Source organism: Hydra vulgaris, chromosome 09 (assembly GCF_038396675.1).
Source record: "Hydra vulgaris chromosome 09, alternate assembly HydraT2T_AEP".
Taxonomy (NCBI): Eukaryota; Metazoa; Cnidaria; class Hydrozoa; order Anthoathecata; family Hydridae; genus Hydra; species Hydra vulgaris.
This window is the reverse complement of record NC_088928.1, coordinates 3203699-3231616: the sequence shown is the minus strand read 5'-3', so window position 1 is coordinate 3231616 and position 27918 is coordinate 3203699. Positions and strand designations below refer to the sequence as shown.

General features: G+C 27.6%; 1 protein-coding gene across 1 annotated transcript in view; it reads left to right on the top strand.

The window, feature by feature from the left end:
• Positions 1-27918, top strand: part of LOC100207461 (N-acetylated-alpha-linked acidic dipeptidase 2) — a 63057-nt gene that overhangs the window by 23962 nt on the left and 11177 nt on the right. The window contains exons 6-11 of the mRNA XM_065804505.1: positions 7773-7863; positions 14833-14910; positions 15043-15128; positions 26052-26171; positions 26340-26422; positions 26507-26570. Coding sequence (XP_065660577.1) covers positions 7773-7863; positions 14833-14910; positions 15043-15128; positions 26052-26171; positions 26340-26422; positions 26507-26570 — 522 coding nt within the window. The remainder of the gene's footprint in view (positions 1-7772; positions 7864-14832; positions 14911-15042; positions 15129-26051; positions 26172-26339; positions 26423-26506; positions 26571-27918) is intronic.

Below are 27918 nucleotides of genomic sequence, written 5' to 3'. Positions count from 1 at the left end.
TTCTTAAATCAGTGTTGCAAAATAACTGTTATTTTTCTTGTCCTGAGAACATTCTTCTTGGAGGAGTTACAGATGAAAATCTTTACATCACAAAGTAGCAAGATATGTGTCTTTGATAAATCAAGCATCAAGCTTAATCCAGAAGCTTTGTCATTCATAAAGATGATCGACTTGTTTGTTGCTATCACAATACCACCACTGCTTTTATCAACTGTTTCTAATGATGATCTTGAACATTTCCAGTTCCACGTTGATGTCTTTAGTGGTATTCCATGCAATTCTCAGGCAGTTGAACGTACTATTAAAGACATCTCAGCAACAACTTTGAAAGCTTTCAGACTCAAATCACGACATAAAATGATTTTGCAGTGTCACAAATCTCAAGCAGAATTAACAAAAATTTACTCTAAATCTGAATTCTTGAGCTGTAACATATAGCAAATAACTGAAACAATTTACTGTTATGTGTTGCCTACTACACTCTGACTATTTCTCCCTCAACAACTGCTTGCATTTTTTAATTTAATATAACAAGATGTTGAGTAATGGAACATAGCATTAAACCATGTGTATTTACATTATATGATTATATAGTAATTTTATTTCCCAAAGTTGCGAATCCAAGACACACTTCTATTTTATTTCAAAAGAAGTTTTTTTCAATGTTGCATTACAGTCTACTTAGGCTGTAATGCAACATTTTAGTAATGTTTCACAGCCCCAACTTAACATTTATATCATAATAAACCACCCTAATATATATATATATATATTATATATATATATATATATATATATATATATATATATATATATATATATATATATATATATATATATTATAAATAAAACTGCATATATTTTACAACTATAAATTTCATGCTAAAAGCAATCATCAGGTAAAAAATAAGATTTTTTCTCATGGAAAAATAATTCTGTTTCAGCAAAAAATTGTTTTCAGGATGACTTTTGGATATTAGTTTGCTTTTTTTGTTTAATAATTCTTTGGGATGTAATATAATAAAATCATTAGTTTTTCTTAAGCATAATAGGCATTTTTTAGTTATGTTGTTGCAGGTAGGGGCACTTTTTATGATAGACTATGTTAAATTGGGTGTTGTTCTTAATTTATCCTTTGTATCCCAAAGGTATTTCAAAATCGTGGTTGTGTTTGTAAGTTTATTGTTTTTGAATGATTGCTTGTGGTTTGCCCATCTAATTTTCCACACCCTCTGTTGAACCTATATTTGTTTTGTCGAGTGTGTTTGGGAATGATGCAATGCACTTTTAAATAACATTTTTTTATTTGTAATTGTAATTGTAATTTTTGTAATTTTGTAATCTCTATTCTTAAGGCAGGTTTTGCTTAGTTTACAACTGCAAGCTAAAATGCCAGTTAAGTTTATTGAAATAATGTTATTGTTGTTATTCTTTATAGTTTTTAGTTGTGCAGCTGTAGCTGACATTTTTGCTATGTTGCTTGTGCAGCTTTTACAGCTGCATAATCAATATAGCAAAAATTATAAAGAATCACAACAATAAAATTATTTCAATGAATTGAAATATTTCATATATCTCTGTGGGCTTTCATTGCTCAGTCTAGTTCAAGCACCACAAATTACCTGCATTTAATATAGCAAAAATATAAATCCTATGTATAGATGTTATATATATATATATATATATATATATATATATATATATATATATATATATATATATATATATATATACACATATGTATATATATACACATATGTATATATATATATATATGTATATATATATATATATATATATATATATATATATATATATATAAACAAATATATATAAATATATATATATATATATATATACACATATGTATATACATATACATATGCATATAAATATAGAGGCAGATAACGGGTATCTTTAAATTATTGAATGATTTCTTCTTGTTTTTCTTTTTGGTAATCAATTTTGATTATGCTGGCCATACAGGGGGCAGAAATAAAACCTTAGTTGCCCACTTGTATAATCCTTTAAACCAAATTAGCAAGTTGGAAAGAATTGAATGTTCTTTTTGTCATAACATGTCTAAAAATAGACCTCGAATGATAATGAAACAAGTGTAACATCTTATTTCTTTGTAGTCTGATATTTTTTTAAACATCTTTGCTTCCAACAATGCTGCAAGCAGCCAGTAATTAAAGTTGGAAGTTACTGGAGGAGGAAAGATGAAGATTGTAGAGCAAGATAACGATTGACGGACGACTTAAAGGATTGCAAATTATATGAATCAGGAAAGCATGATAAGGGAAGCGAATTCCAAAGAGCTGATGTTCGAGGAAAAAAACTAGACGAATAAGCGTTTTTGGAGCACTTAGGAACAGTCACAGAAAAAGGATGAGACTTAATTAAATGACGAGTAACACAAGAATAAATTTTAGTTGATGACACAAGAGATGCTAGCTCTTTAGAGCAGTGCCCATTATAGTATTTGTAGAAAAGAGAAAGAGAAGCAACATTACGACGATGTGATAATGGTTGGAGGTTAGCTGCAAGAGCAGGCCCAACTATGTTTACAATGCATTTTTGCACCTTGTCTAATAGAGAAAGGGCATAGAAGATCCGCCCCAGATATGGCAACAGTATTCCATACAAGGCCGATAAATTTGAGATTTATAGAGATAGAGAATAGAATCCAAAGTAAGAAAGTGACAAGCTTGATAAAGAGATGCAACCTTAGCAGATGCTAATTTTGCAACTGATTTGATATATGGTTTCCAAGAAAGGTTGGAAGTAAGAGTTAATCCTAGAAGATGAAGAGTAGATGACTCATGGAGTACATCACTGTTCATAAATATAGGAAGATCTAAACTATTGCGATAACGCTTGGCTGAAAAAAATTGAGTCTTATCTGTATTGAAGTTCACCAGCCACTGTGAGCCCCATGCTGTAGCAAAAGTGAGATCCTTTTCAAGCTCAAATGCCCCCTCCAAGCAATCAAAGAGTGTTGGTTTCATGACAAGAATAAATGGTAGTACCATCAGCAAACAATGCCACCTTAGATGTGAGAATATCTGGAAGATCGTTTATGTAAATTAAAAAGAGTTTAGGGCCAAGGATAGAACCATTAGGAACCCCAGAAGTTACAGAATAAGAAGAAAAGTGCTGTCCATCAAGGACAACTTTTATACTACGATTGGAAAGGAAGGATTCAATAATCTTAAAGATGTTGCCAGATACACCATAAGAAGAAAGCTTATGGAGAAGACCAGCATGCCAAACTTTATCAAAAGCTTTTGAAATGTCAAGAGCGATGGCCTTAACCTCTCCACCTTTATCTAATGCACGATAAAACCTATCTGTTATTACTGTTAGCAAATCGGTTGTAGAACGAGAAGATCGAAATCCATATTGATGGTCAGAAAGTAAGTTATTAGATTCAAGATGAGAAATTAAATGTTTGTTAATTAAAGATTCAAAAACCTTGCTTATGATAGGAAGAAGACTAATGGGACGGTAGTTAGACGAATCAGATCGCTCTCCAGAATTTTTGAAAATAGTGATGCCACTTTCCAGCAGGCTGGAAAACAAGACTCTGATAAGCACTTGTTGAATAGTTTTGAGAGTATAGATGACAGCTCCGGAGAACACTTCTGCAAGACAATAACAGGTATGTTGTCTGGGTCACAAGCTGTAGAAGAGTCTAGGCAGGAAATCACTTTATATACAGAAGCTGGAGTGATATGAATGTCAAGCAATGGATCAACCTGTTTATTGGCAATATCAGGTAGAATGCAACTAGTGGAATCAAGAGATGATATTGGTGAATATAGTTTTTAGCAAACAATTCAGCTTTGTCTTTAGGTGAGGTGACAAAGTCTGAACCATACAAGAAAGGTGGAATTAAAGATTTGTCTTTATTATTGACACTATTAAAGATTCTCCAGAAGTCACAATAGCCTAATTTTTGAGATGAGATGCGAGATTTCATGACTTGAGAATAGCAGGCTTTGGCGTTAGACAAAACCTTTTTGCAATGGTTTCTATCAGTAATAAACAGACGTCTGTTTTCTGGAGAATTATTTTGCTGAAGTAACTGTTTCGATTGGCAATCGCAGCAGCACAGTGTGAGGAAAACCATGGAGGAGAGTGAGGCTTGACCTGAAATCGTCGAGAGGGAACAAAAGATTCCATGCAAGTCTGAATCCACAAAGTTATGTAAGATGCGCGTTTGTCGACAGGAAGACAAAAGAATTCTACCCAAGGGCCATCACAAAGAAAATCACGGAAAGAATCCCAGTCATCTTTACTGTAGTTGTAAGATAATAGGGGGATTCAGGTGATGAAGAAGAATGAGATATTAGTTTTAGAGAGATCAAACTGTGATCAGAAGCACCTTAGGGTAAATATGGAGAGACTGAGCACTGACTAGGATCAGAATCAAGACATAAGTTGAGTAAAGAAGGTAAATAATTCAGGTTGTCAGGAAAGTGACTTGGAAAGTTGACTATAAAGTCAACTTTCCAATCTTTAAAGTCTTGAGATGAAGGAGAGCAATATAGAACGAATAGAAAGGCAATAGAGTGAAGTGGTGCTAAATGAAAGCACTTGAAAGAATAGTCTGGATTCAAACCTAGTTTCACGACAAATGGGTGATTTCTTACGAATGTAAATGCCTAGGCCAAGCATTTGATTATTGGAGTCTTTACGAATTAAGGGAAGATAACCATCAACACTAAGATTGCAAGATGAGACAGCCGAACTCAAATTAGTCTCACAAAGACCAAGTAGGTCTGGTGGACTTTGCAAGAGATAAGACTCAACAGAAGAAAAGTTGCTTCGAAGACCATGAATATTAGTGAATGATAGGTCTAGTGAACTTGGTGATGATGATGGTTTTTTGTGTTTTATAGTTTTTGGTACTTTATTTGTTTTAAAATTAGATTGAAGAACTTGACTCAAAGCATAGATAGTACTCAGAAAATCGTTTAATAGCCCAAGAAATTGCCTCATTACTACTAATAAACCCTAAGCCGTAACAAAGGGCTCCAAATGTGGCCTCCACAATGCACACCAGAAGTACAAACAGGGACACCATCCATGCGCAACATGGCACTGTTAATACTTTGATATTTTTCAGCTGTTGATGGAATCAGCTTCTCTGAAAGCTACCACAGAGTACGGGAAACCTGACTACCAGCCAGCCTCAGAACCTTAAAACTGAGTTTTAGAGCTATACCCTCATTAGTAGATTATAGAATGAGTTGCCTAGTCATAACAACAGAGACACAAGCAAAATCCATGCGTTGAGTCACGAAGATCCAGCATTCAACATCCTAAACTGGAAACAATGTATTAAAAATACATCTGCGCCAGCCTAATAGATGAAGAAGAGGTGCAAGGCTGGTCAACAGATCGAATCTGTTTACCCCTTAAGATATTAAATTGTATTATGTATAAATATATATTATCAAAGTTATCAAAGTTTCATAAGACGCGCATTTGTCAGCAAGAAGATGTACATTTGTCAGCAGGAAGACAAAAGGTTTCTACTTAAGGGTCATCACAAAGAAATTGCAAAAATGAGTCCCAGTCAACTGTATATATATGCATATATTTTTATGAATATATATTATATAATATTTAATAGTTATAATATTTAACTATAGTTAAAGTCTGTTAATTTATGGACAATTAGAGGTTATGAAATTTTATAGTTAAATATAGATACCTTGAAGAAAAAAAATGGATTATAACCTTGGTTGAATTTGAAGGTGCTTTAAATTTTTAGAGTTTTATTCAAGAGCAATGCAGAAGAAAAAGAGTACTTGCTTAGGACGTTTATGCCTTAATTCAGTGTCAAGCCCTATAAGAATCAAGCTCTCTAACTATTGTAGTATATAGTTCAGAGTCAAGCGCTCTAACTATTGTGCCTATAATTCTATAGTTATTTCAAAATGAATTTTCCTTACATCTGATTTGCTATTCTTACCAATGAACATAGTGTTTCTCTTGAATTTATTGTCTGACAAAAAAAACCTGTTTCCAGGGCAAAATAAATGCATTTATATAAAATTGACTTTGATAAGCAAATTTTGTTTTTTGTTTTAATTTTGATCTTGTAATTTACTAATCAAAAGTTTAAAAACAATTATTTCTTAAAGTGCAAAAAAAAAGTTTTCATATTTCAATTGCTTTTTATTTTGTATAAAATGAGCCAAATATTCGAAAATATCAACCATTTCAGATTTATTGAAATTTGTACTTCCTGTAAGTTTTATCAAAAAAGAATATCCTCAAATTTTCAACTCAACCTTACAACATTTCACAGTTTTACAATTCTCCAAAACACTCTTGATAAATATATAATCTTAGCTATTTAACAAATGTTAAACATTTTTTTCGTTTAGAATACTACATCTTTGGTTCTAATTATTAAAATATTCTTACTCAAACTTATTATCTAAATCTTTAAATCTTTAATTAAAAAACTTCTAATGTCTCATCTTGAGTATAATAACTCTCTTACAATCAATTTTAATCCCGTTGTTCTACTAGTGACTTTTTAACCGTGATAACATTAAGTTTTATTACACATTTGATAGGACCTGGTCTTCTCCAAAAGGTCTCTTTATATAGTATATCTGGAATACTTTTAGAAGTTATTGAGTCATTCCTTTTTTTTTTCTGTGTGTTTAAGTTGGCTTTGATAAACAACCCCATTCATTTCCAGTAAATTCTGAAGTACTTTAAAGTTTTATCCTTAGTCCTGTTTTGTTCCTCTTTCAATTTTAATGATCTTTTTGACAGCTTCTACTTAGCTGATGACAATATACTCCACTCTTGAGAAAAAATCTCAACTTATAGCAGTTTGTTTGTTTAGAACAGGCAGCTGATCTTGAATCTCTTTTCTGTGAGAATCTTTTTTGCTTGAGAATTTTAAGCAAATGTTATTTACTGCTTATAATTATATCAATATTGTTAAAATATTTATAAATGAAATCACTTTTACTTGGTCCTCTTCTTTAAGTCTTCTCAAAATATTATTCATTGACTCTTAATTGATTCATTAAAATACCATTCATTGACCTCTCATTGAAACCTTATATACAATCCACTGCAAGTTAGCATCTACTAAGGTTGTTTGTCTTTATTGTGCGCGTCATATTCTTATGCTATTCTCTGTCTGTATAAATCGTGTATTTATCTTTGTATGGAGTACTGTTATAATATTCCTAATAAGGCCCTCTTTCATTTAGGCAAGGTCCAAAAATGTTATGTAGATAATCTTGAACCTTTTCTAGCTGCTACAATTATACCTCTATTCTATCAGCATAAGTTTGCTTCTCTTTTTTCTACAAATACAACCATGGTCTCTTCTCAAATGATTAATCATCACTTGTTCATCAACTAAAACTTGGGTGGTTTGTCAATCAGCTAATTTACATTCTTTCACTGTAATTGTTCTTTTATGCTAGCTACATATGCAGTGGATATTAATATATCCACTGCATATTGCTTATACTGCTGCAATTAGTACAATTAAGTATGTAATAATAAGCTGCTGCAGAAACAAATAAGTTTAGAAAGAATTATAAAAGATGTATTTAATTGTTACAAGTATTTTGGGTTGGCACAGTAATAACACATTATGCACATTCTTAAATTTTTGTAATGCTTATTTTGATCACAAGAGACTTAAGTGAAAAAGTGAATATTTTTTCTGTAATAAATGTTATTTATATGTAGATACTTTATTCATGATGATTTAATTTTAGATTGGGTCTACAGGCTGGAACCTGAAAATGCTGGTTTGCCAAAAATACCAACACAACCAATCTCAGCATATGATGCATTAGATATTATGAAGTAAAATTTTTTATTTTTATGTTAAAATTCTACTGCAATCTAGATATTTATTTCTGTTTAATTTTTTCACAATCAAGAAAGAAATGAAAAAGTTAAAGGAGATAATAGTTTCTTGTTAAATATATATTATCTTGTTTTTTTGAGAGAAAAAAACTTTTTATCTCGAAAAAAAAGTTTTTTTTTTTAATTACAATATTTAACAAGATAATATATGTGTTGACATATATTATCTTGTTAAATATTGTAATAAAAAAATATTAGTAAAATGTTATTCTGTTGACAATATTACCAAGATGTTATTGTTTTGACATAATATTACATACTATTAATGAAATGTTATTTTGTTGACAAAATACTATTAAAATATTATTTTATTGACAGAATATTAATAAGATGTTATTGTGTTGACATTTTTTACTAGATGTTATAAATATTTTTTAACTCCTTTCTGTGTGGTAGTTTCTTGACCATTTCTTGAGGTAGTAATCCACACTGATTTATGAAGTAATGGGGCCCTGGCCAAATATGGCCAGGGTCCCATTATGACCAATTATATATATAAATATATATATATATAAATATATATATATATATATATATATATAATATATATATATATATATATATATATATATATATATATATATATATATATATATATATATATATATATATATATATAGATATATAGATATATATATATATATATATATATATATATATATATATATATATATATATATATATATATATATATATATATATATATATATATATATATATATATATATAATTATATACAATTATATTTTGTAGAATATTTATTAGAAGAATATAAAATTACAAATCAGGCAAAATATTTTCCTTTGAGGGTCTTATTTTTACAGTCTGGATACAGATTTCTATGCTCTTGCACACAGCGTAGCAAAAAATGCTTTTTTTTCTTCTTTTGCAGTGACCGAACCATGAAAATCTTGAATAAATTTTACTGCTCTTTCAGCTGCATCATTAACTGCTCTTAAGGAACAAATTTTCATTTTTGCCTCCTTATAGGCAACATCTTCATCCCATTTTGAAACGGGTCTTTGAAGGAAGTTCTCGATAATTTTTAATCAAGTAAATAAATTTATGCTCTTGATAGACGCAAAATCACTTAATAATTTTTCTGCTACAATTAATTACAGGCAGTATTATTATTAGTTTTGTGAAAACACACATATAATACATACTATAATACGTACTAATATAATACTATGCATTTCTACTTACTTTACAAATAATCAGACATATCTGTTGATGGCATTTATCTCTTCCTAGAATCAAGCAAACTCTATCTTTTATGTTAGTTCACTACAATGTTTTCCTTGGTTTGTTCATTAACTTCATCATCAAAGAGTGATAAAACTGTAATTTCTTCTGACATGTTCCAAAGATGTTGACAAAACTTGTACAAGGCTGCTTTAGAGAACAATATGTCGACAGTTTCATTTTCCTTAACAACTTAGTCTCTAAGCCTCTTTAAAAAGCACAAATCTTGATTTGGCGCCTTCACCACCAGACTATATCCAAGATTTCACATATATAACTGTAATGAATAAATCCTTTGGCTTTTATTTTGATCTGGGATTGCAACAAACACATCTTTAAAGAGTAAATAGCTCTAGCCATCCACCTTTGCTTGATGCTCCTGGAGGTCTTGTTTTAATTTTTTTACTTATTTAATTTAATTATTTTAATTATTAAGCTTGTGCAATATTTCTGAATCACTTTCTTTTGTGCTTGCTCATTTTGATTACTTTCCGGTAACAAAGTCACACTCTCAGGAATTTCATATATATTTTCAATTTTGGGTAGGGTTGGGTAGTCCATACTTGATTTATTTTAAAAATATTGAGAACAAACGCTGGATTTTGCACCAGGACTCCAAACCTTTTTATTATTTTCTCTGTTGATGAGTAGTTTCCATATATTTCTTCTATCCAGCTCTTTTTTTTTTGTTTTGGAAAGGTATGCAACCTAAAAAAAAAAAAATTATTCTAGCTGTAAACAGTTATTGTTGGCTAGCAATAATATATTTAACATTTCGTTTTATTTTGAATTAGATATGTAATAATATAAATATTTTAACAAGGAATATTCTTATGTTTTAAAAGCTTTTGCAATCTTATATATTTTCTAAAGAGTGAACAACAAAAAAATATATATACTTTTACCTGAACGGCGCTTCACTAGAACATTTAAAATCATCCCTACAAACTCCATGTTCTTCACAAATAGCTTAGTTACATTTTATTAACATATATTGACCATTAGAACATCCTTTTACCACACAATGAGTCGACATTTTTCATTAGTTTTCTCAACTAAACTTGCAAAATTGTTTTGTTTACCTCCCAAATTTTTGCGCATGACATTAATCACCTAAGAAAATAACAGTTCAATCAGTTGCTGATAATTGTCATGTACAATAGTTTTTTGCAGTTCTCAATTATAAAATATCAACAATTTTTCAAATGTTGTATTTTTAAAATGCTGTATTTTTAAAATGTTGTTTGACGATATCAGTGTATGTTCAATAGCAGCCAGATTAATAGTTTCCAGTTGTCTTTAAACTTTTTGAAAATATTAGGACTACTTGTGACTTGGTGGATTTTTGTTTCAAACACACATTTTAAAACCAGTTCGTAAATGCGGCAAGCAAAAAGTAGTAGTTCCCTGTCTAGTTTTTGTTCCAAAAATACACATGTTCCTCCACATGTTGAATTAACATCCACAAATAACTTGTGAGGGTAATTCAATATTTTAATTTGTCCAATACAACATATAACTTTTGCTTTTTATTTTTTTAAATTTTAAAACAATTGTTTGTAATTCTTAAAATTAATTGTATTAATTGTTTGTAACACTTAATAAAATAATTGTTTGTAATAGACTTGCCATTTCAAAAGAGGTTGAAGATATTTATTATAATCTCTAAAACCGCATTTGAAAAAAGATATTCGTCAAGTATTATCATATGGGTTTCTTCATCTCTACTTTTTTCAAATAAATTTGAAGCTTTTTAACTCCCATGTTCCATCATTTAATACACTACCACTCTTTAAAAAGATTTGAGTTATTATTGGGGAAATAACCTATAGGATTTTGTTCTTCAAATATATTTGACCAAATTATAAGTTCCATCTGTAGGTTTTGCCAGTTAAGAACACAGACAATAATTATAGCTTTCTTTATGCATTTTTTTTTGTTGTTATTCAGTAAACTTCTATAATTTCTGTTCTATAATTTGATTGACGGCATTTTCTTGCGCCTCACATTGATCATATTTGTAAAGAATAAAGCCTAACCCTGTTTACACTTATAGACATTAAAATTTATCAATTTATATATGTTACATACCTGTATATAAATTTCTTACACTTTCTATAAAAAAGGGCTTTTTCTTGCCATCATTTGACTTTAATGACTGCTGAGAGTTCTGTGTCAAACATGTGCGGGTGAAACTATTAATGCTACTTTTAAGTTCAGCATTATTATATAAGATATATATAATAATGCTGTGTACTGAGTACTAATTAAAAGGTAAAAGGAAAGTACAACGTTTTTATAGATTAATTTAACTAAAATTGTAATTAAAAATTAATTGCTCCTATAATTATTTAATTTTTGCATTTGTTTTAAAAATCAACATGCTTTACATTCTAATACTTTTATATAATTTTTATTTATTTTAATGAACTTGCCTTTCCAAGGCCAAGAAGGCCACTACAGTCAAAGAGACTTTTTTTCTCTTTTTTTTTTAAATTGTGATTATAACCCTTTCTCAACTCTTTAACTTCCAAACACAAACCTTGAATTCAATTCTAGCATCTAAATTAACTGTTTTAGCCCTCTAAATTAGTTGCAATTTCCAAGTTTTTCAGGGGCCATTGCGTTATAGTTAAAAATATTATCTCACAGTATTTTATGATAGTTATCTGGGGTAATTTGGTATATGGTGCTTGTTTTATCAACATTGGCTTCCAAGTTGAAATAGTCAATAATTTAAAAATTGTGAATTTTCTTTATGTCACATTTAACCTCACGGAAAGTTCTTATAGGCCTCATAAAAACCTAATGATGATTTATTGTATATCAATATAAATTCAAATCATCCCCCTCAAATCTTAAAACAAATTTCTATTTCAGTTAACTATAGACTAAATCAAAACTCTTCTAATGAAAATATTTTTAACTCTGTTAAACGTGTGTATGAAGCTCTTTAAAGAAGCCGATTTAGAGATTTCATGCTAAAATTTGAAACAAAAATTGCTAAAAAGCGAAATAAAAATAGAAATATAATTTGGTTCAACCCTCCGTACAGCAAAAATGCTTTAACAAATATTGGAAAAGCATATTTAAAATTATTAAACAAACATTTCCCTTCTCTAATAAATTGCACAGAAACACTAATAAAGTAAACCATATCTGTACAAAAAATATTGAAAGAATTACAAAAAGCCACAATTTTGAATTGATTAATAAAAATGAATTTCTTTAAAAAATACTGAAAATTGTAATTTCAAACAAAAAATTGCCTGTCCTATGAATAACAAATGCTTATCATAAAATATTATTTTCAAATGTATTGTTTTCTCACAAAATAACCCTGATAAACAATATATTGGCTTACCCGAGGGCGAGTGAAAAATACGTTATGCCAACCCAAACAATTTTTTAAACATAAAAAATACTCGAAAGAGACTATGCTGTCAAAATATATTTGACAACTAAAAGAAAAAAATATTGATTTTAAATTAAACTAGTCTATTCTAAAAACTGCGTTTGGTTATAAAAATGTTTCCAAAAAATGTATACTATGTTTACTAGAAAAATTTGAAACTATTACTTATTTAGATCAAAAAATCTGAATTAATTTCTAAATGCTGGCATAAAAGTAAAAATCTGAATTAATTGTTAAATGCAGACATTTATAAATTATATAAAATTTATTTAAAAACTTTGGCATATTTATAATTCTGACATATATAAAATTCACCAAATAGTCACACATGAGCAGTGAACGCCTGAGGTAAGAAATGAAGTGCATTAGAATAAAGGAGGATTATTTTTCGAACAAAGCATATTTTGACAGTTGTCAAGACAAAAAATAAAGATTGATAGAGGAATATTTAAAATGTAAATAAGACAGACAATGCACCTAAACAGCACTAACAATAATAATAAACACTAAATTGTTTTCTAAACACTAATATAAACGAAGATATACAAAAAATATGACACCAAAAAAAAAAGAAAAATTGATTACAAAATTAAAAAGTAAGCATACAACAATGAAAGGCCTCAGAATGGAAAAAAAACATAAGTGTGTAAACATAATTTGTGTAGTGATTAAGTAATAAACATCTCCTCAGAGTTGTGTCTATTATTACTTATTTAGATCAAAAAAATTTACTAAACAAAAAATCTGAATAATTTCTAAATGCAGAAATATAAATAAAAATCTGAATTAATTTTCAAATACAGACATGAAAATAAAATTCTGAATTAATTTCGACATGCAGACATAAAAATAAAAATCTGAATTAATTTTTAAATGCAGACATAAAAATAAGTATAAATTATATAAACCAAATGAAAAAAAAATGATTTTAAATTAAACTGGTCTATTCTAAAAACTAAATGACCAGACTAAAATTATCTTAATTCTAAAGAATTCTTTTCTTAATTATTTATTATACTATTTCATAATTATATTAATAATTTTAATGTAGTTAATGCAACACTCTGGTTTCAAAATAACTACAGTTATTACATAATTAATTATAACGATTTCCAACTTTCTGTGAAATATTTTCTATAATTTAATTTTTTTGAAAATATGAATTTACTTATAAGTTAACAGCAAAGTATTAAATAAATATATCAAACCAACAAAGGCAAAAAATTAAATCACCAATTTATTTTTCAATATTAAAAAACATTTGCGTTTTTGTTTGATTGCATTTTTGTTTGATTGCGTTTTTGTTTAAATAGTAAAAAAAAAAATCAATATAAATAGTTGAAAAAAATAAAAACCATGTTTAAATAGTTAAAAAAATAAAAACCATAAGTAGTTAAAAAAAATTATGATAAGTTGCAAACAAGATGTTGGGTGAATAAAAACTTCTTTGACGTAGTGTCATGACTACACTGTAGTAGATACTACTTCAAATCATTTGTCACTCTCATGGATATTATTTCAAGCACACATAATCCGCTCAATGACAACTTATCCATTTTTGCAAGCGTAAATTAACATGCTCGTCCTTTTTTTTTTAATTGTAACTCCAGGTTGGGTTAATAGGAAGCCATTCAATTTTTTAAAGTAAATGACCCAAAGCTTAAATTCAAAAAATATTTTTCAAAACATTGTATAAGTTATTTAACTGTGTTAGAGAATGGTTAAATATTGTATTAAATGATTTGGCTTCCCCTATCACCAGATCTCTCTCCTATTGGGCTTTTATGGGATGAATTAAAAGTAAAGTCAAAATCTAATGTTGCAAAAGGTTTGGAAAAAACATATTAGTGAGTGGCATAAAATTAACTTCAGCAAATTGATAAGTTGTTAAGTAGAAGAGTATGTAAAGCAGTTATTGTTGCTAAGGTTGATTAAATATTGTTGCTAAGGTTGATTAAATATTGTTGCTAAGGTTGATTAAATAGTTAAGTTAATTATAAACTAATTTATTGGGACTTTTTATTATTTTTAAAGTACACTTAATAAATAGGAAGATAGCATAATTCAGGTAGATTTTGTTTTCAGTTTTTCTCACAATAGTAAAACTTTGATATCTTATATTAAAAAGTATGACCATTCAAATAATTATAGAAGATAGTGTATATCCAACTTCATAGAAGATAGTGTATATCCAACTTCACTTTAAGCACTATTTTTAGTTTTCTTTATAACACTTAAATATATAGGGAAATGGATGGTGTTGTTGTACCTAAGGATTGGAGAGGAAAGCTTAATATTACAGATTACAGATTAACTGGTTCAAAGTATGGTTTAGTTATTTAAAATTTTTCAAATTTTGTATATTCATATTAGTTTCATTATTGGTATATTTTTATATTTCAAAAAAATTTTATTTTTTTTACTTTTTTTTTTTAACTTATAAGTTTGCTTTTCAGAATAGTAAAGATTGAGGTTTATAACGAAAATGTTATTCGCACAATAACAAACGTTATAGGTACCATTGAAGGAAGTGTTGAACCAGGTAGATTTTTTTAATTAGATGATTTTTACTCCTTTTTCTTTGTGTGGTAATATTTGTATGAATGACATCAGAAAATGAACTGTATAGAGTCATGGGTGAGAGTTTTAGTACATAGATCTACTGAAGGTTTGAGTTTGGCAGTATTTATGTATAAAGTAAATTTTTTGTAAATATTCATCTTTTTCCAAAAAAAAGTATCGTTATAAAAAAGATAGTGTACTTGGCATATAGAAATATATATGTTGCTCTCTGCACTTTAATCAGTTGCTCGGTGCACTTTAACTTTTCTTATAACATGTATACTTGAATACTTGATGTATACTTGAATACTTGATGTATACTTGAATACATGTATACTTGAATACATGTATACTTGAATACATGTATACTTGAATACATGTATACTTGAATACATGTATACTTGAATACATGTATACTTGAATACTTGATGTATACTTGAATACATGTATACTTGAATACATGTATACTTGAATACATGTATACTTGAATACATGTATACTTGAATACATGTATACTTGAATACATGTATACTTGAATACATGTATACTTGAATACATGTATACTTGAATACATGTATACTTGAATACATGTATACTTGAATACTTGATGTATACTTGAATACATGTATACTTGAATACATGTATACTTGAATACATGTATACTTGAATACATGTATACTTGAATACATGTATACTTGAATACATGTATACTTGAATACTTGATGTATACTTGAATACATGTATACTTGAATACATGTATACTTGAATACATGTATACTTGAATACATGTATACTTGAATACATGTATACTTGAATACATGTATACTTGAATACATGTATACTTGAATACATGTATACTTGAATACATGTATACTTGAATACATGTATACTTGAATACTTGATGTATACTTGAATACATGTATACTTGAATACATGTATACTTGAATACATGTATACTTGAATACATGTATACTTGAATACATGTATACTTGAATACATGTATACTTGAATACATGTATACTTGAATACATGTATACTTGAATACATGTATACTTGAATACATGTATACTTGAATACATGTATACTTGAATACATGTATACTTGAATACATGTATACTTGAATACATGTATACTTGAATACATGTATACTTGAATACATGTATACTTGAATACATGTATACTTGAATACATGTATACTTGAATACATGTATACTTGAATACATGTATACTTGAATACATGTATACTTGAATACATGTATACTTGAATACATGTATACTTGAATACTTGTATACTTGAATACATGAATACATGTATACTTGAATACATGTATACTTGAATACATGTATACTTGAATACATGTATACTTGAATACTTGATGTATACTTGAATACTTGATGTATACTTGAATACATGTATACTTGAATACATGTATACTTGAATACTTGATGTATACTTGAATACATGTATACTTGAATACATGTATACTTGAATACATGTATACTTGAATACATGTATACTTGAATACATGTATACTTGAATACATGTATACTTGAATACTTGATGTATACTTGAATACATGTATACTTGAATACATGTATACTTGAATACATGTATACTTGAATACATGTATACTTGAATACATGTATACTTGAATACATGTATACTTGAATACTATGTATACTCGACTACATGTATACTTGAATACATGTATACTAGAATACATGTATACTTGAATACATGTATACTTGAATACATGTATACTTGAATACATGTATACTTGAATACATGTATACTTGAATACATGTATACTTGAATACATGTATACTTGAATACATGTATACTTGAATACATGTATACTTGAATACATGTATACTTGAATACATGTATACTTGAATACATGTATACTTGAATACATGTATACTTGAATACATGTATACTTGAATACATGTATACTTGAATACATGTATACTTGAATACATGTATACTTGAATACATGTATACTTGAATACATGTATACTTGAATAAATGTATACTTGAATACATGTATACTTGAATACATGTATACTTGAATACATGTATACTTGAATACATGTATACTTGAATACATGTATACTTGAATACATGTATACTTGAATACATGTATACTTGAATACATGTATACTTGAATACATGTATACTTGAATACATGTATACTTGAATACATGTATACTTGAATACATGTATACTTGAATACATGTATACTTGAATACATGTATACTTGAATACATGTATACTTGAATACATGTATACTTGAATACATGTATACTTGAATACATGTATACTTGAATACATGTATACTTGAATACATGTATACTTGAATACTGATGTATACTTGAATACATGTATACTTGAATACATGTATACTTGAATACATGTATACTTGAATACATGTATACTTGAATACTTATGTATACTTGAATACATGTATACTTGAATACATGTATACTTGAATACATGTATACTTGAATACATGTATACTTGAATACATGTATACTTGAATACATGTATACTTGAATACATGTATACTTGAATACATGTATACTTGAATACATGTATACTTGAATACATGTATACTTGAATACATGTATACTTGAATACATGTATACTTGAATACATGTATACTTGAATACATGTATACTTGAATACATGTATACTTGAATACATGTATACTTGAATACTTGATGTATACTTGAATACATGTATACTTGAATACATGTATACTTGAATACATGTATACTTGAATACATGTATACTTGAATACATGTATACTTGAATACATGTATACTTGAATACTTGATGTATACTTGAATACATGTATACTTGAATACATGTATACTTGAATACTTGATGTATACTTGAATACATGTATACTTGATGTATACTTGAATACATGTATACTTGAATACTTGATGTATACTTGAATACATGTATACTTGAATACATGTATACTTGAATACATGTATACTTGAATACATGTATACTTGAATACATGTATACTTGAATACTTGATGTATACTTGAATACATGTATACTTGAATACATGTATACTTGAATACATGTATACTTGAATACATGTATACTTGAATACATGTATACTTGAATACATGTATACTTGAATACATGTATACTTGAATACATGTATACTTGAATACATGTATACTTGAATACATGTATACTTGAATACATGTATACTTGAATACATGTATACTTGAATACATGTATACTTGAATACATGTATACTTGAATACATGTATACTTGAATACATGTATACTTGAATACATGTATACTTGAATACATGTATACTTGAATACATGTCTACTTGAATACATGTATACTTGAATACATGTATACTTGAATACATGTATACTTGAATACATGTATACTTGAATACATGTATACTTGAATACATGTATACTTGAATACATGTATACTTGAATACATGTATACTTGAATACATGTATACTTGAATACATGTATACTTGAATACATGTATACTTGAATACATGTATACTTGAATACATGTATACTTGAATACATGTATACTTGAATACATGTACACTTGAATACATGTATACTTGAATACATGTATACTTGAATACATGTATACTTGAATACATGTATACTTGAATACATGTATACTTGAATACATGTATACTTGAGTACATGTATACTTGAATACATGTATACTTGAATACATGTATACTTGAATACATGTATACTTGAATACATGTATACTTGAATACATGTATACTTGAATACATGTATACTTGAATACATGTATACTTGAATACATGTATACTTGAATACATGTATACTTGAATACATGTATACTTGAATACATGTATACTTGAATACATGTATACTTGAATACATGTATACTTGAATACATGTATACTTGAATACATGTATACTTGAATACATGTATACTTGAATACATGTATACTTGAATACATGTATACTAGAATACATGTATACTTGAATACATGTATACTTGAATACTTGATGTATACTTGAATACATGTATACTTGAATACATGTATACTTGAATACTTATGTATACTTGAATACATGTATACTTGAATACATGTATACTTGAATACATGTATACTTGAATACTGATGTATACTTGAATACATGTATACTTGAATACATGTATACTTGAATACATGTATACTTGAATACATGTATACTTGAATACATGTATACTTGAATACTATGTATACTTGAATACATGTATACTTGAATACATGTATACTTGAATACATGTATACTTGAATACATGTATACTTGAATACATGTATACTTGAATACATGTATACTTGAATACATGTATACTTGAATACATGTATACTTGAATACATGTATACTTGAATACATGTATACTTGAATACATGTATACTTGAATACATGTATACTTGAATACATGTATACTTGAATACATGTATACTTGAATACATGTATACTTGAATACATGTATACTTGAATACATGTATACTTGAATACATGTATACTTGAATACTTGATGTATACTTGAATACTTGATGTATACTTGAATACATGTATACTTGAATACATGTATACTTGAATACTTGATGTATACTTGAATACATGTATACTTGAATACATGTATACTTGAATACATGTATACTTGAATACATGTATACTTGAATACATGTATACTTGAATACATGTATACTTGAATACATGTATACTTGAATACTGATGTATACTTGAATACATGTATACTTGAATACATGTATACTTGAATACTTGATGTATACTTGAATACATGTATACTTGAATACATGTATACTTGAATACATGTATACTTGAATACATGTATACTTGAATACATGTATACTTGAATACATGTATACTTGAATACATGTATACTTGAATACATGTATACTTGAATACATGTATACTTGAATACTTGATGTATACTTGAATACATGTATACTTGAATACATGTATACTTGAATACATGTATACTTGAATACATGTATACTTGAATACATGTATACTTGAATACATGTATACTTGAATACATGTATACTTGAATACATGTATACTTGAATACATGTATACTTGAATACATGTATACTTGAATACATGTATACTTGAATACATGTATACTTGAATACATGTATACTTGAATACATGTATACTTGAATACATGTATACTTGAATACATGTATACTTGAATACATGTATACTTGAATACATGTATACTTGAATACATGTATACTTGAATACATGTATACTTGAATACATGTATACTTGAATACATGTATACTTGATATACTTGAATACTGTATACTTGAATACATGTATACTTGAATACTTGATGTATACTTGAATACATGTATACTTGAATACATGTATACTTGAATACATGTATACTTGAATACATGTATACTTGAATACATGTATACTTGAATACATGTATACTTGAATACTTGATGTATACTTGAATACATGTATACTTGAATACATGTATACTTGAATACATGTATACTTGAATACTTGATGTATACTTGAATACATGTATACTTGAATACATGTATACTTGAATACATGTATACTTGAATACATGTATACTTGAATACATGTATACTTGAATACATGTATACTTGAATACATGTATACTTGAATACATGTATACTTGAATACTTGATGTATACTTGAATACATGTATACTTGAATACTTGATGTATACTTGAATACATGTATACTTGAATACATGTATACTTGAATACATGTATACTTGAATACATGTATACTTGAATACATGTATACTTGAATACATGTATACTTGAATACATGTATACTTTAATACATGTATACTTGAATACATGTATACTTGAATACATGTATACTTGAATACATGTATACTTGAATACATGTATACTTGAATACTTGATGTATACTTGAATACATGTATACTTGAATACATGTATACTTGAATACTTGATGTATACTTGAATACATGTATACTTGATGTATACTTGAATACATGTATACTTGAATACATGTATACTTGAATACATGTATACTTGAATACATGTATACTTGAATACATGTATACTTGAATACATGTATACTTGAATACATGTATACTTGAATACATGTATACTTGAATACATGTATACTTGAATACATGTATACTTGAATACATGTATACTTGAATACATGTATACTTGAATACATGTATACTTGAATACATGTATACTTGAATACATGTATACTTGAATACATGTATACTTGAATACATGTATACTTGAATACATGTATACTTGAATACATGTATACTTGAATACATGTATACTTGAATACATGTATACTTGAATACATGTATACTTGAATACATGTATACTTGAATACATGTATACTTGAATACATGTATACTTGAATACATGTATACTTGAATACATGTATACTTGAATACATGTATACTTGAATACATGTATACTTGAATACATGTATACTTGAATACATGTATACTTGAATACATGTATACTTGAATACATGTATACTTGAATACTTGATGTATACTTGAATACATGTATACTTGAATACATGTATACTTGAATACATGTATACTTGAATACATGTATACTTGAATACATGTATACTTGAATACATGTATACTTGAATACATGTATACTTGAATACATGTATACTTGAATACATGTATACTTGAATACATGTATACTTGAATACATGTATACTTGAATACATGTATACTTGAATACATGTATACTTGAATACATGTATACTTGAATACATGTATACTTGAATACATGTATACTTGAATACTTGATGTATACTTGAATACATGTATACTTGAATACATGTATACTTGAATACATGTATACTTGAATACTTGATGTATACTTGAATACATGTATACTTGAATACATGTATACTTGAATACATGTATACTTGAATACATGTATACTTGAATACATGTATACTTGAATACATGTATACTTGAATACTTGATGTATACTTGAATACATGTATACTTGAATACATGTATACTTGAATACATGTATACTTGAATACATGTATACTTGAATACATGTATACTTGAATACATGTATACTTGAATACATGTATACTTGAATACATGTATACTTGAATACATGTATACTTGAATACATGTATACTTGAATACATGTATACTTGAATACATGTATACTTGAATACATGTATACTTGAATACATGTATACTTGAATACTTGTATACTTGAATACATGTATACTTGAATACATGTATACTTGAATACATGTATACTTGAATACATGTATACTTGAATACATGTATACTTGAATACATGTATACTTGAATACATGTATACTTGAATACATGTATACTTGAATACATGTATACTTGAATACATGTATACTTGAATACATGTATACTTGAATACATGTATACTTGAATACATGTATACTTGAATACATGTATACTTGAATACATGTATACTTGAATACATGTATACTTGAATACATGTATACTTGAATACATGTATACTTGAATACATGTATACTTGAATACATGTAGACTTGAATACGTGTATACTTGAATACATGTATACTTGAATACATGTATACTTGAATACATGTATACTTGAATACATGTATACTTGAATACATGTATACTTGAATACATGTATACTTGAATACATGTATACTTGAATACTTGATGTATACTTGAATACATGTATACTTGAATACATGTATACTTGAATACATGTATACTTGAATACATGTATACTTGAATACATGTATACTTGAATACTTGATGTATACTTGAATACATGTATACTTGAATACATGTATACTTGAATACTTGATGTATACTTGAATACATGTATACTTGAATACATGTATACTTGAATACATGTATACTTGAATACATGTATACTTGAATACATGTATACTTGAATACATGTATACTTGAATACATGTATACTTGAATACATGTATACTTGAATACATGTATACTTGAATACTTGATGTATACTTGAATACATGTATACTTGAATACATGTATACTTGAATACATGTATACTTGAATACATGTATACTTGAATACATGTATACTTGAATACATGTATACTTGAATACTTGATGTATACTTGAATACATGTATACTTGAATACATGTATACTTGAATACATGTATACTTGAATACATGTATACTTGAATACATGTATACTTGAATACATGTATACTTGAATACATGTATACTTGAATACATGTATACTTGAATACATGTATACTTGAATACATGTATACTTGAATACTTGATGTATACTTGAATACATGTATACTTGAATACATGTATACTTGAATACATGTATACTTGAATACATGTATACTTGAATACATGTATACTTGAATACATGTATACTTGAATACATGTATACTTGAATACATGTATACTTGAATACATGTATACTTGAATACATGTATACTTGAATACATGTATACTTGAATACATGTATACTTGAATACATGTATACTTGAATACTTGATGTATACTTGAATACATGTATACTTGAATACATGTATACTTGAATACTTGATGTATACTTGAATACATGTATACTTGAATACATGTATACTTGAATACATGTATACTTGAATACATGTATACTTGAATACATGTATACTTGAATACATGTATACTTGAATACATGTATACTTGAATACATGTATACTTGAATACATGTATACTTGAATACATGTATACTTGAATACATGTATACTTGAATACATGTATACTTGAATACATGTATACTTGAATACATGTATACTTGAATACTTGATGTATACTTGAATACATGTATACTTGAATACTTGATGTATACTTGAATACATGTATACTTGAATACATGTATACTTGAATACATGTATACTTGAATACATGTATACTTGAATACATGTATACTTGAATACTTGATGTATACTTGAATACATGTATACTTGAATACATGTATACTTGAATACATGTATACTTGAATACATGTATACTTGAATACATGTATACTTGAATACATGTATACTTGAATACTTGATGTATACTTGAATACATGTATACTTGAATACATGTATACTTGAATACATGTATACTTGAATACATGTATACTTGAATACATGTATACTTGAATACATGTATACTTGAATACATGTATACTTGAATACATTTATACTTGAATACATGTATTCATTAAAATGAATACATGTATTCAAAAAAAAAAAAAATTATAAAAAGTTATAAAAAGATTTTAAGAAGATAAAGAAGACTAGTAAAAGTTCAAAAAGTTAAAATACTTTTCGTTGCATTTTTTTTTTTTTAATGTTAATTCACCTCCTCAAGACCATAAGGGCTGCAGTCAAAACTGAAATTTACTTGAATTTTATTTTATGGGTTACTTAAATAGCGGTTACAACCCTCCCTCTACTCTATAACTCTGAAACACGAACCTTGACGAACAATGCCACTGTGTGAAGAAACAGGTTTAGCACAGTACTGCCAGGGGCGTGGTTGGGATCAAACTTGGAACTCCTTGCATAAGAGACGATCGCTCTACCACTGCCACATTAATACATGATCTGCTCAAACCAAAGTTTGATGTAATAATGGTCTACCCAATTATCAATTGTCTTTTGATAATTGCTCAAAAATCCTCAGGCGATGTAGTAGACCAATGTGTTATGCAGTAATATGCTAGCGGTTTAAAACACAGTTCAAATCAACACTACATCTCTAAATGTTTCTCCACACAGCCGTTTTGTTTAGCAGTCTTGGTTGGTGTTTTGTTGATAAGAGAAAAAAGAGTTAGAAATTAGATTTAAAAAAATAGCAAATCAGATGGTACATGCAAACTCACTAATTCTCTCCATAAATGCATTGTAAATGTAGTTGAGCCTGCTCTATCTGCCAAGCTTAAGCAACTCTGCCATCATCTTAAGGTTGCATATCTTTCTCTTTTCTACAAATACTATCATGTTTTCAAAACGGGATATGTATCTAGTTCCATCAACTAAAACTTGAAACTTGAATCATCATTCAGCGAAGTTGCGTCCTTTTACTATTGAAGCAAAGGCTGCATCTTTACCACTGCCAGAAGGGTTTGCAAAATTTTTTCAATCTCTTCATAGTTGTCCTGCAAGCACTGGCTCCATAGAAAGAGTGTTTTCTACTTTTGGTATTGTGTGGAGCAAGTTAAGAAATAGGTTAGGGAGCGATAGAGCTGAAAAGCTTGTACGGATATACAGACATTTGAGAGGCGAAAAATTTGATTGGTAAACAAGAATGGCCAATCATTTTGTTAAGCTTTTGAAACTTAATGAAATATAGTTAGTAATCTTCATTGATTTTTCTTTTTCTTTTTAGGCGTTAAACTAATTTCCCTAATAATTTTTTCTGTATTACTCCAACCAGCTATACAAATGATTAATCATATTATGGATTATTCTGTAAGGAGTTTAAACTAAAAAGTATAATATACATATATATTTCATAATAATAAATCCAATATTATTTACAGTATAGGGTTTATAAAAGCTAAGAATCTGTTGTAAAAAAAGATATTTTTAAAAAAACCCAAATATCTTTGGGTTTTTTTTTGGTTTTTTTAAGGTGGGTTTTTTTGGGTTAGGTTTTTTTGCCAACCCTGGTTGCTTGCAGCCTTGTTGGGAGTGAATCAGTATTAAAAACATTAATAAATCTTTACTTATTTTAGTTGTTTTTTACTTAAGTGTTTTTAACTCAAAATGCCAAGGATCCAAGTGACATTTTTTACCATTTAGGGTATACCTAAGCTCAAACTAATATATATTATTAGATCGGTATGTTATGTTGGGTAACCATAGAGATGCTTGGGCATTTGGAGCAGTTGATTCTTCAAGTGGAACCTCTATTATGATGGAGATGGCTAGAGTTATTGGTGAAATGTTAAAAAAAGGTTGTTTGCTTTTTTATTAGTTGTTTTATTTTAATTTTGTTTTTAATAATAATTTTTTTTTTTTTAGTGAATATTTTTTGTCATTTTAATTTAATAATTGTTGTAACTAATAAAAAATTAATAAAATTATAAAAAATAATTAAAAACTATACAGAATTGTTTTAAAAGGTTGGTTGCCAAGAAGAACAATAAAACTGATGTCATGGGACGGAGAAGAACATGGGTTGCTAGGTTCTAATGAATATGTTGAAGTACCATCTTTTTTAACTTTATTTTTTTATTGACTATAAATTTTAAAATTTTTTTTTTTTTACTTGTTTCAAATTCCAATATAGGAATTTTTGCATGATCTACGTAACCATGGTGTTGCTTACTTGAACCTTGATCCTGCAATATTTGGTATTTTGTCTTTTTGTTATTTTTATTTATTGTTAAAATATTTTACAGGTGAAAAATGTTTTCTTAAATAATCTATTTACTCTTTTAATATCAATTTATTGCAACTCAAATTTTGTATACTGGAAATCAGTAGTTTCTATATATGTAGTTTGCACTCCATTTCATGTACTAAATTGCATGTGCCCACATAAAGTTCTGTTTCAGAAAAGTCAATATGTTGCAATGCTGTTTTTATTTTTTATATTGTGATTTAACCATAGATCAATGTGAAATGTAAATGTTATATGCAAGTTATGTATAGTTGTATATTAGTTAGTAGTTATATGTATAACGTTATATATACATTTTATATATAATTGTATGTAGTTTACTATATGTAATTACATGTCATGTAATCAATTAAGTGAAACTAAAAAACATAAAACACGTTTTTAAATATCTCAAATTATATAAAACTTTAATAATTTTTTTTTTTATATATATATAACTCTATTAACTCTTTGATTTCTCTGATTAAGGTTTTTTACAAAAAAAAGTATATTATAGTATAATATATATTATAGTAGAGCAAAATAATGAACCTTTTCTAAATTCTAATTTAACTAGTGTTTTCTGAAGCAAAATGTGATGCAGAACATATGTGGTTCTGAAATATGATTCTAGAAAAAATTGATACTAAGATAAAGATTTTGGTCTGAAAAGTTTTTTTCAAGATTTCAAGAAGCCAAAAACCAAGTGAAAAGGCCTAGTGAAAAACAGTGTTTTTTGTTCTAAAGCCACTACTAGTATTTCTTTTTGTAGAATTACAAAGGCTGCTAAATTCAAGTTTGCACTAAAAAGAAAAACGCAAAAGAACGGAGCAATAATAAATTAATACAAAATCACTTAATAAAAGATCTATTTAAAATACATTGTTTCCAGTTAAGGATGTCAAATGCTGGATCTTCTTGACTCGATGCATGGGTTTTGCTTGGTTCTTGTTTTATGACTAGGCAGCCCATTTTATTATCTCATAAGATGCTACAGCTCTAAAATTAAGTTTTATGGTTCTAAGGCCGGCTGGTTGTCAAGTTTTCTGAACTCTGTGGTAACTCTCAGAGAGGCTAACTCCATCAATAGCTATTAAGTATCAGAGTACTAACAGTGCCATCTTGCACATGGATGGTATTCATACTTTTGGTGTGCATTGTCAAAGCCACATTTGGAGTCTTTTGTTATGGCTTTTCACCTCCCTAAGGCCCAGAAGGCCACTACAGATGAGGAGGCTACTTAATTGTGGTTATAGCCCTCTCTCAACTCTATAACTCCGAAACACGAACCTTGACAAATAAGGCCGCTGCGCGGAGAA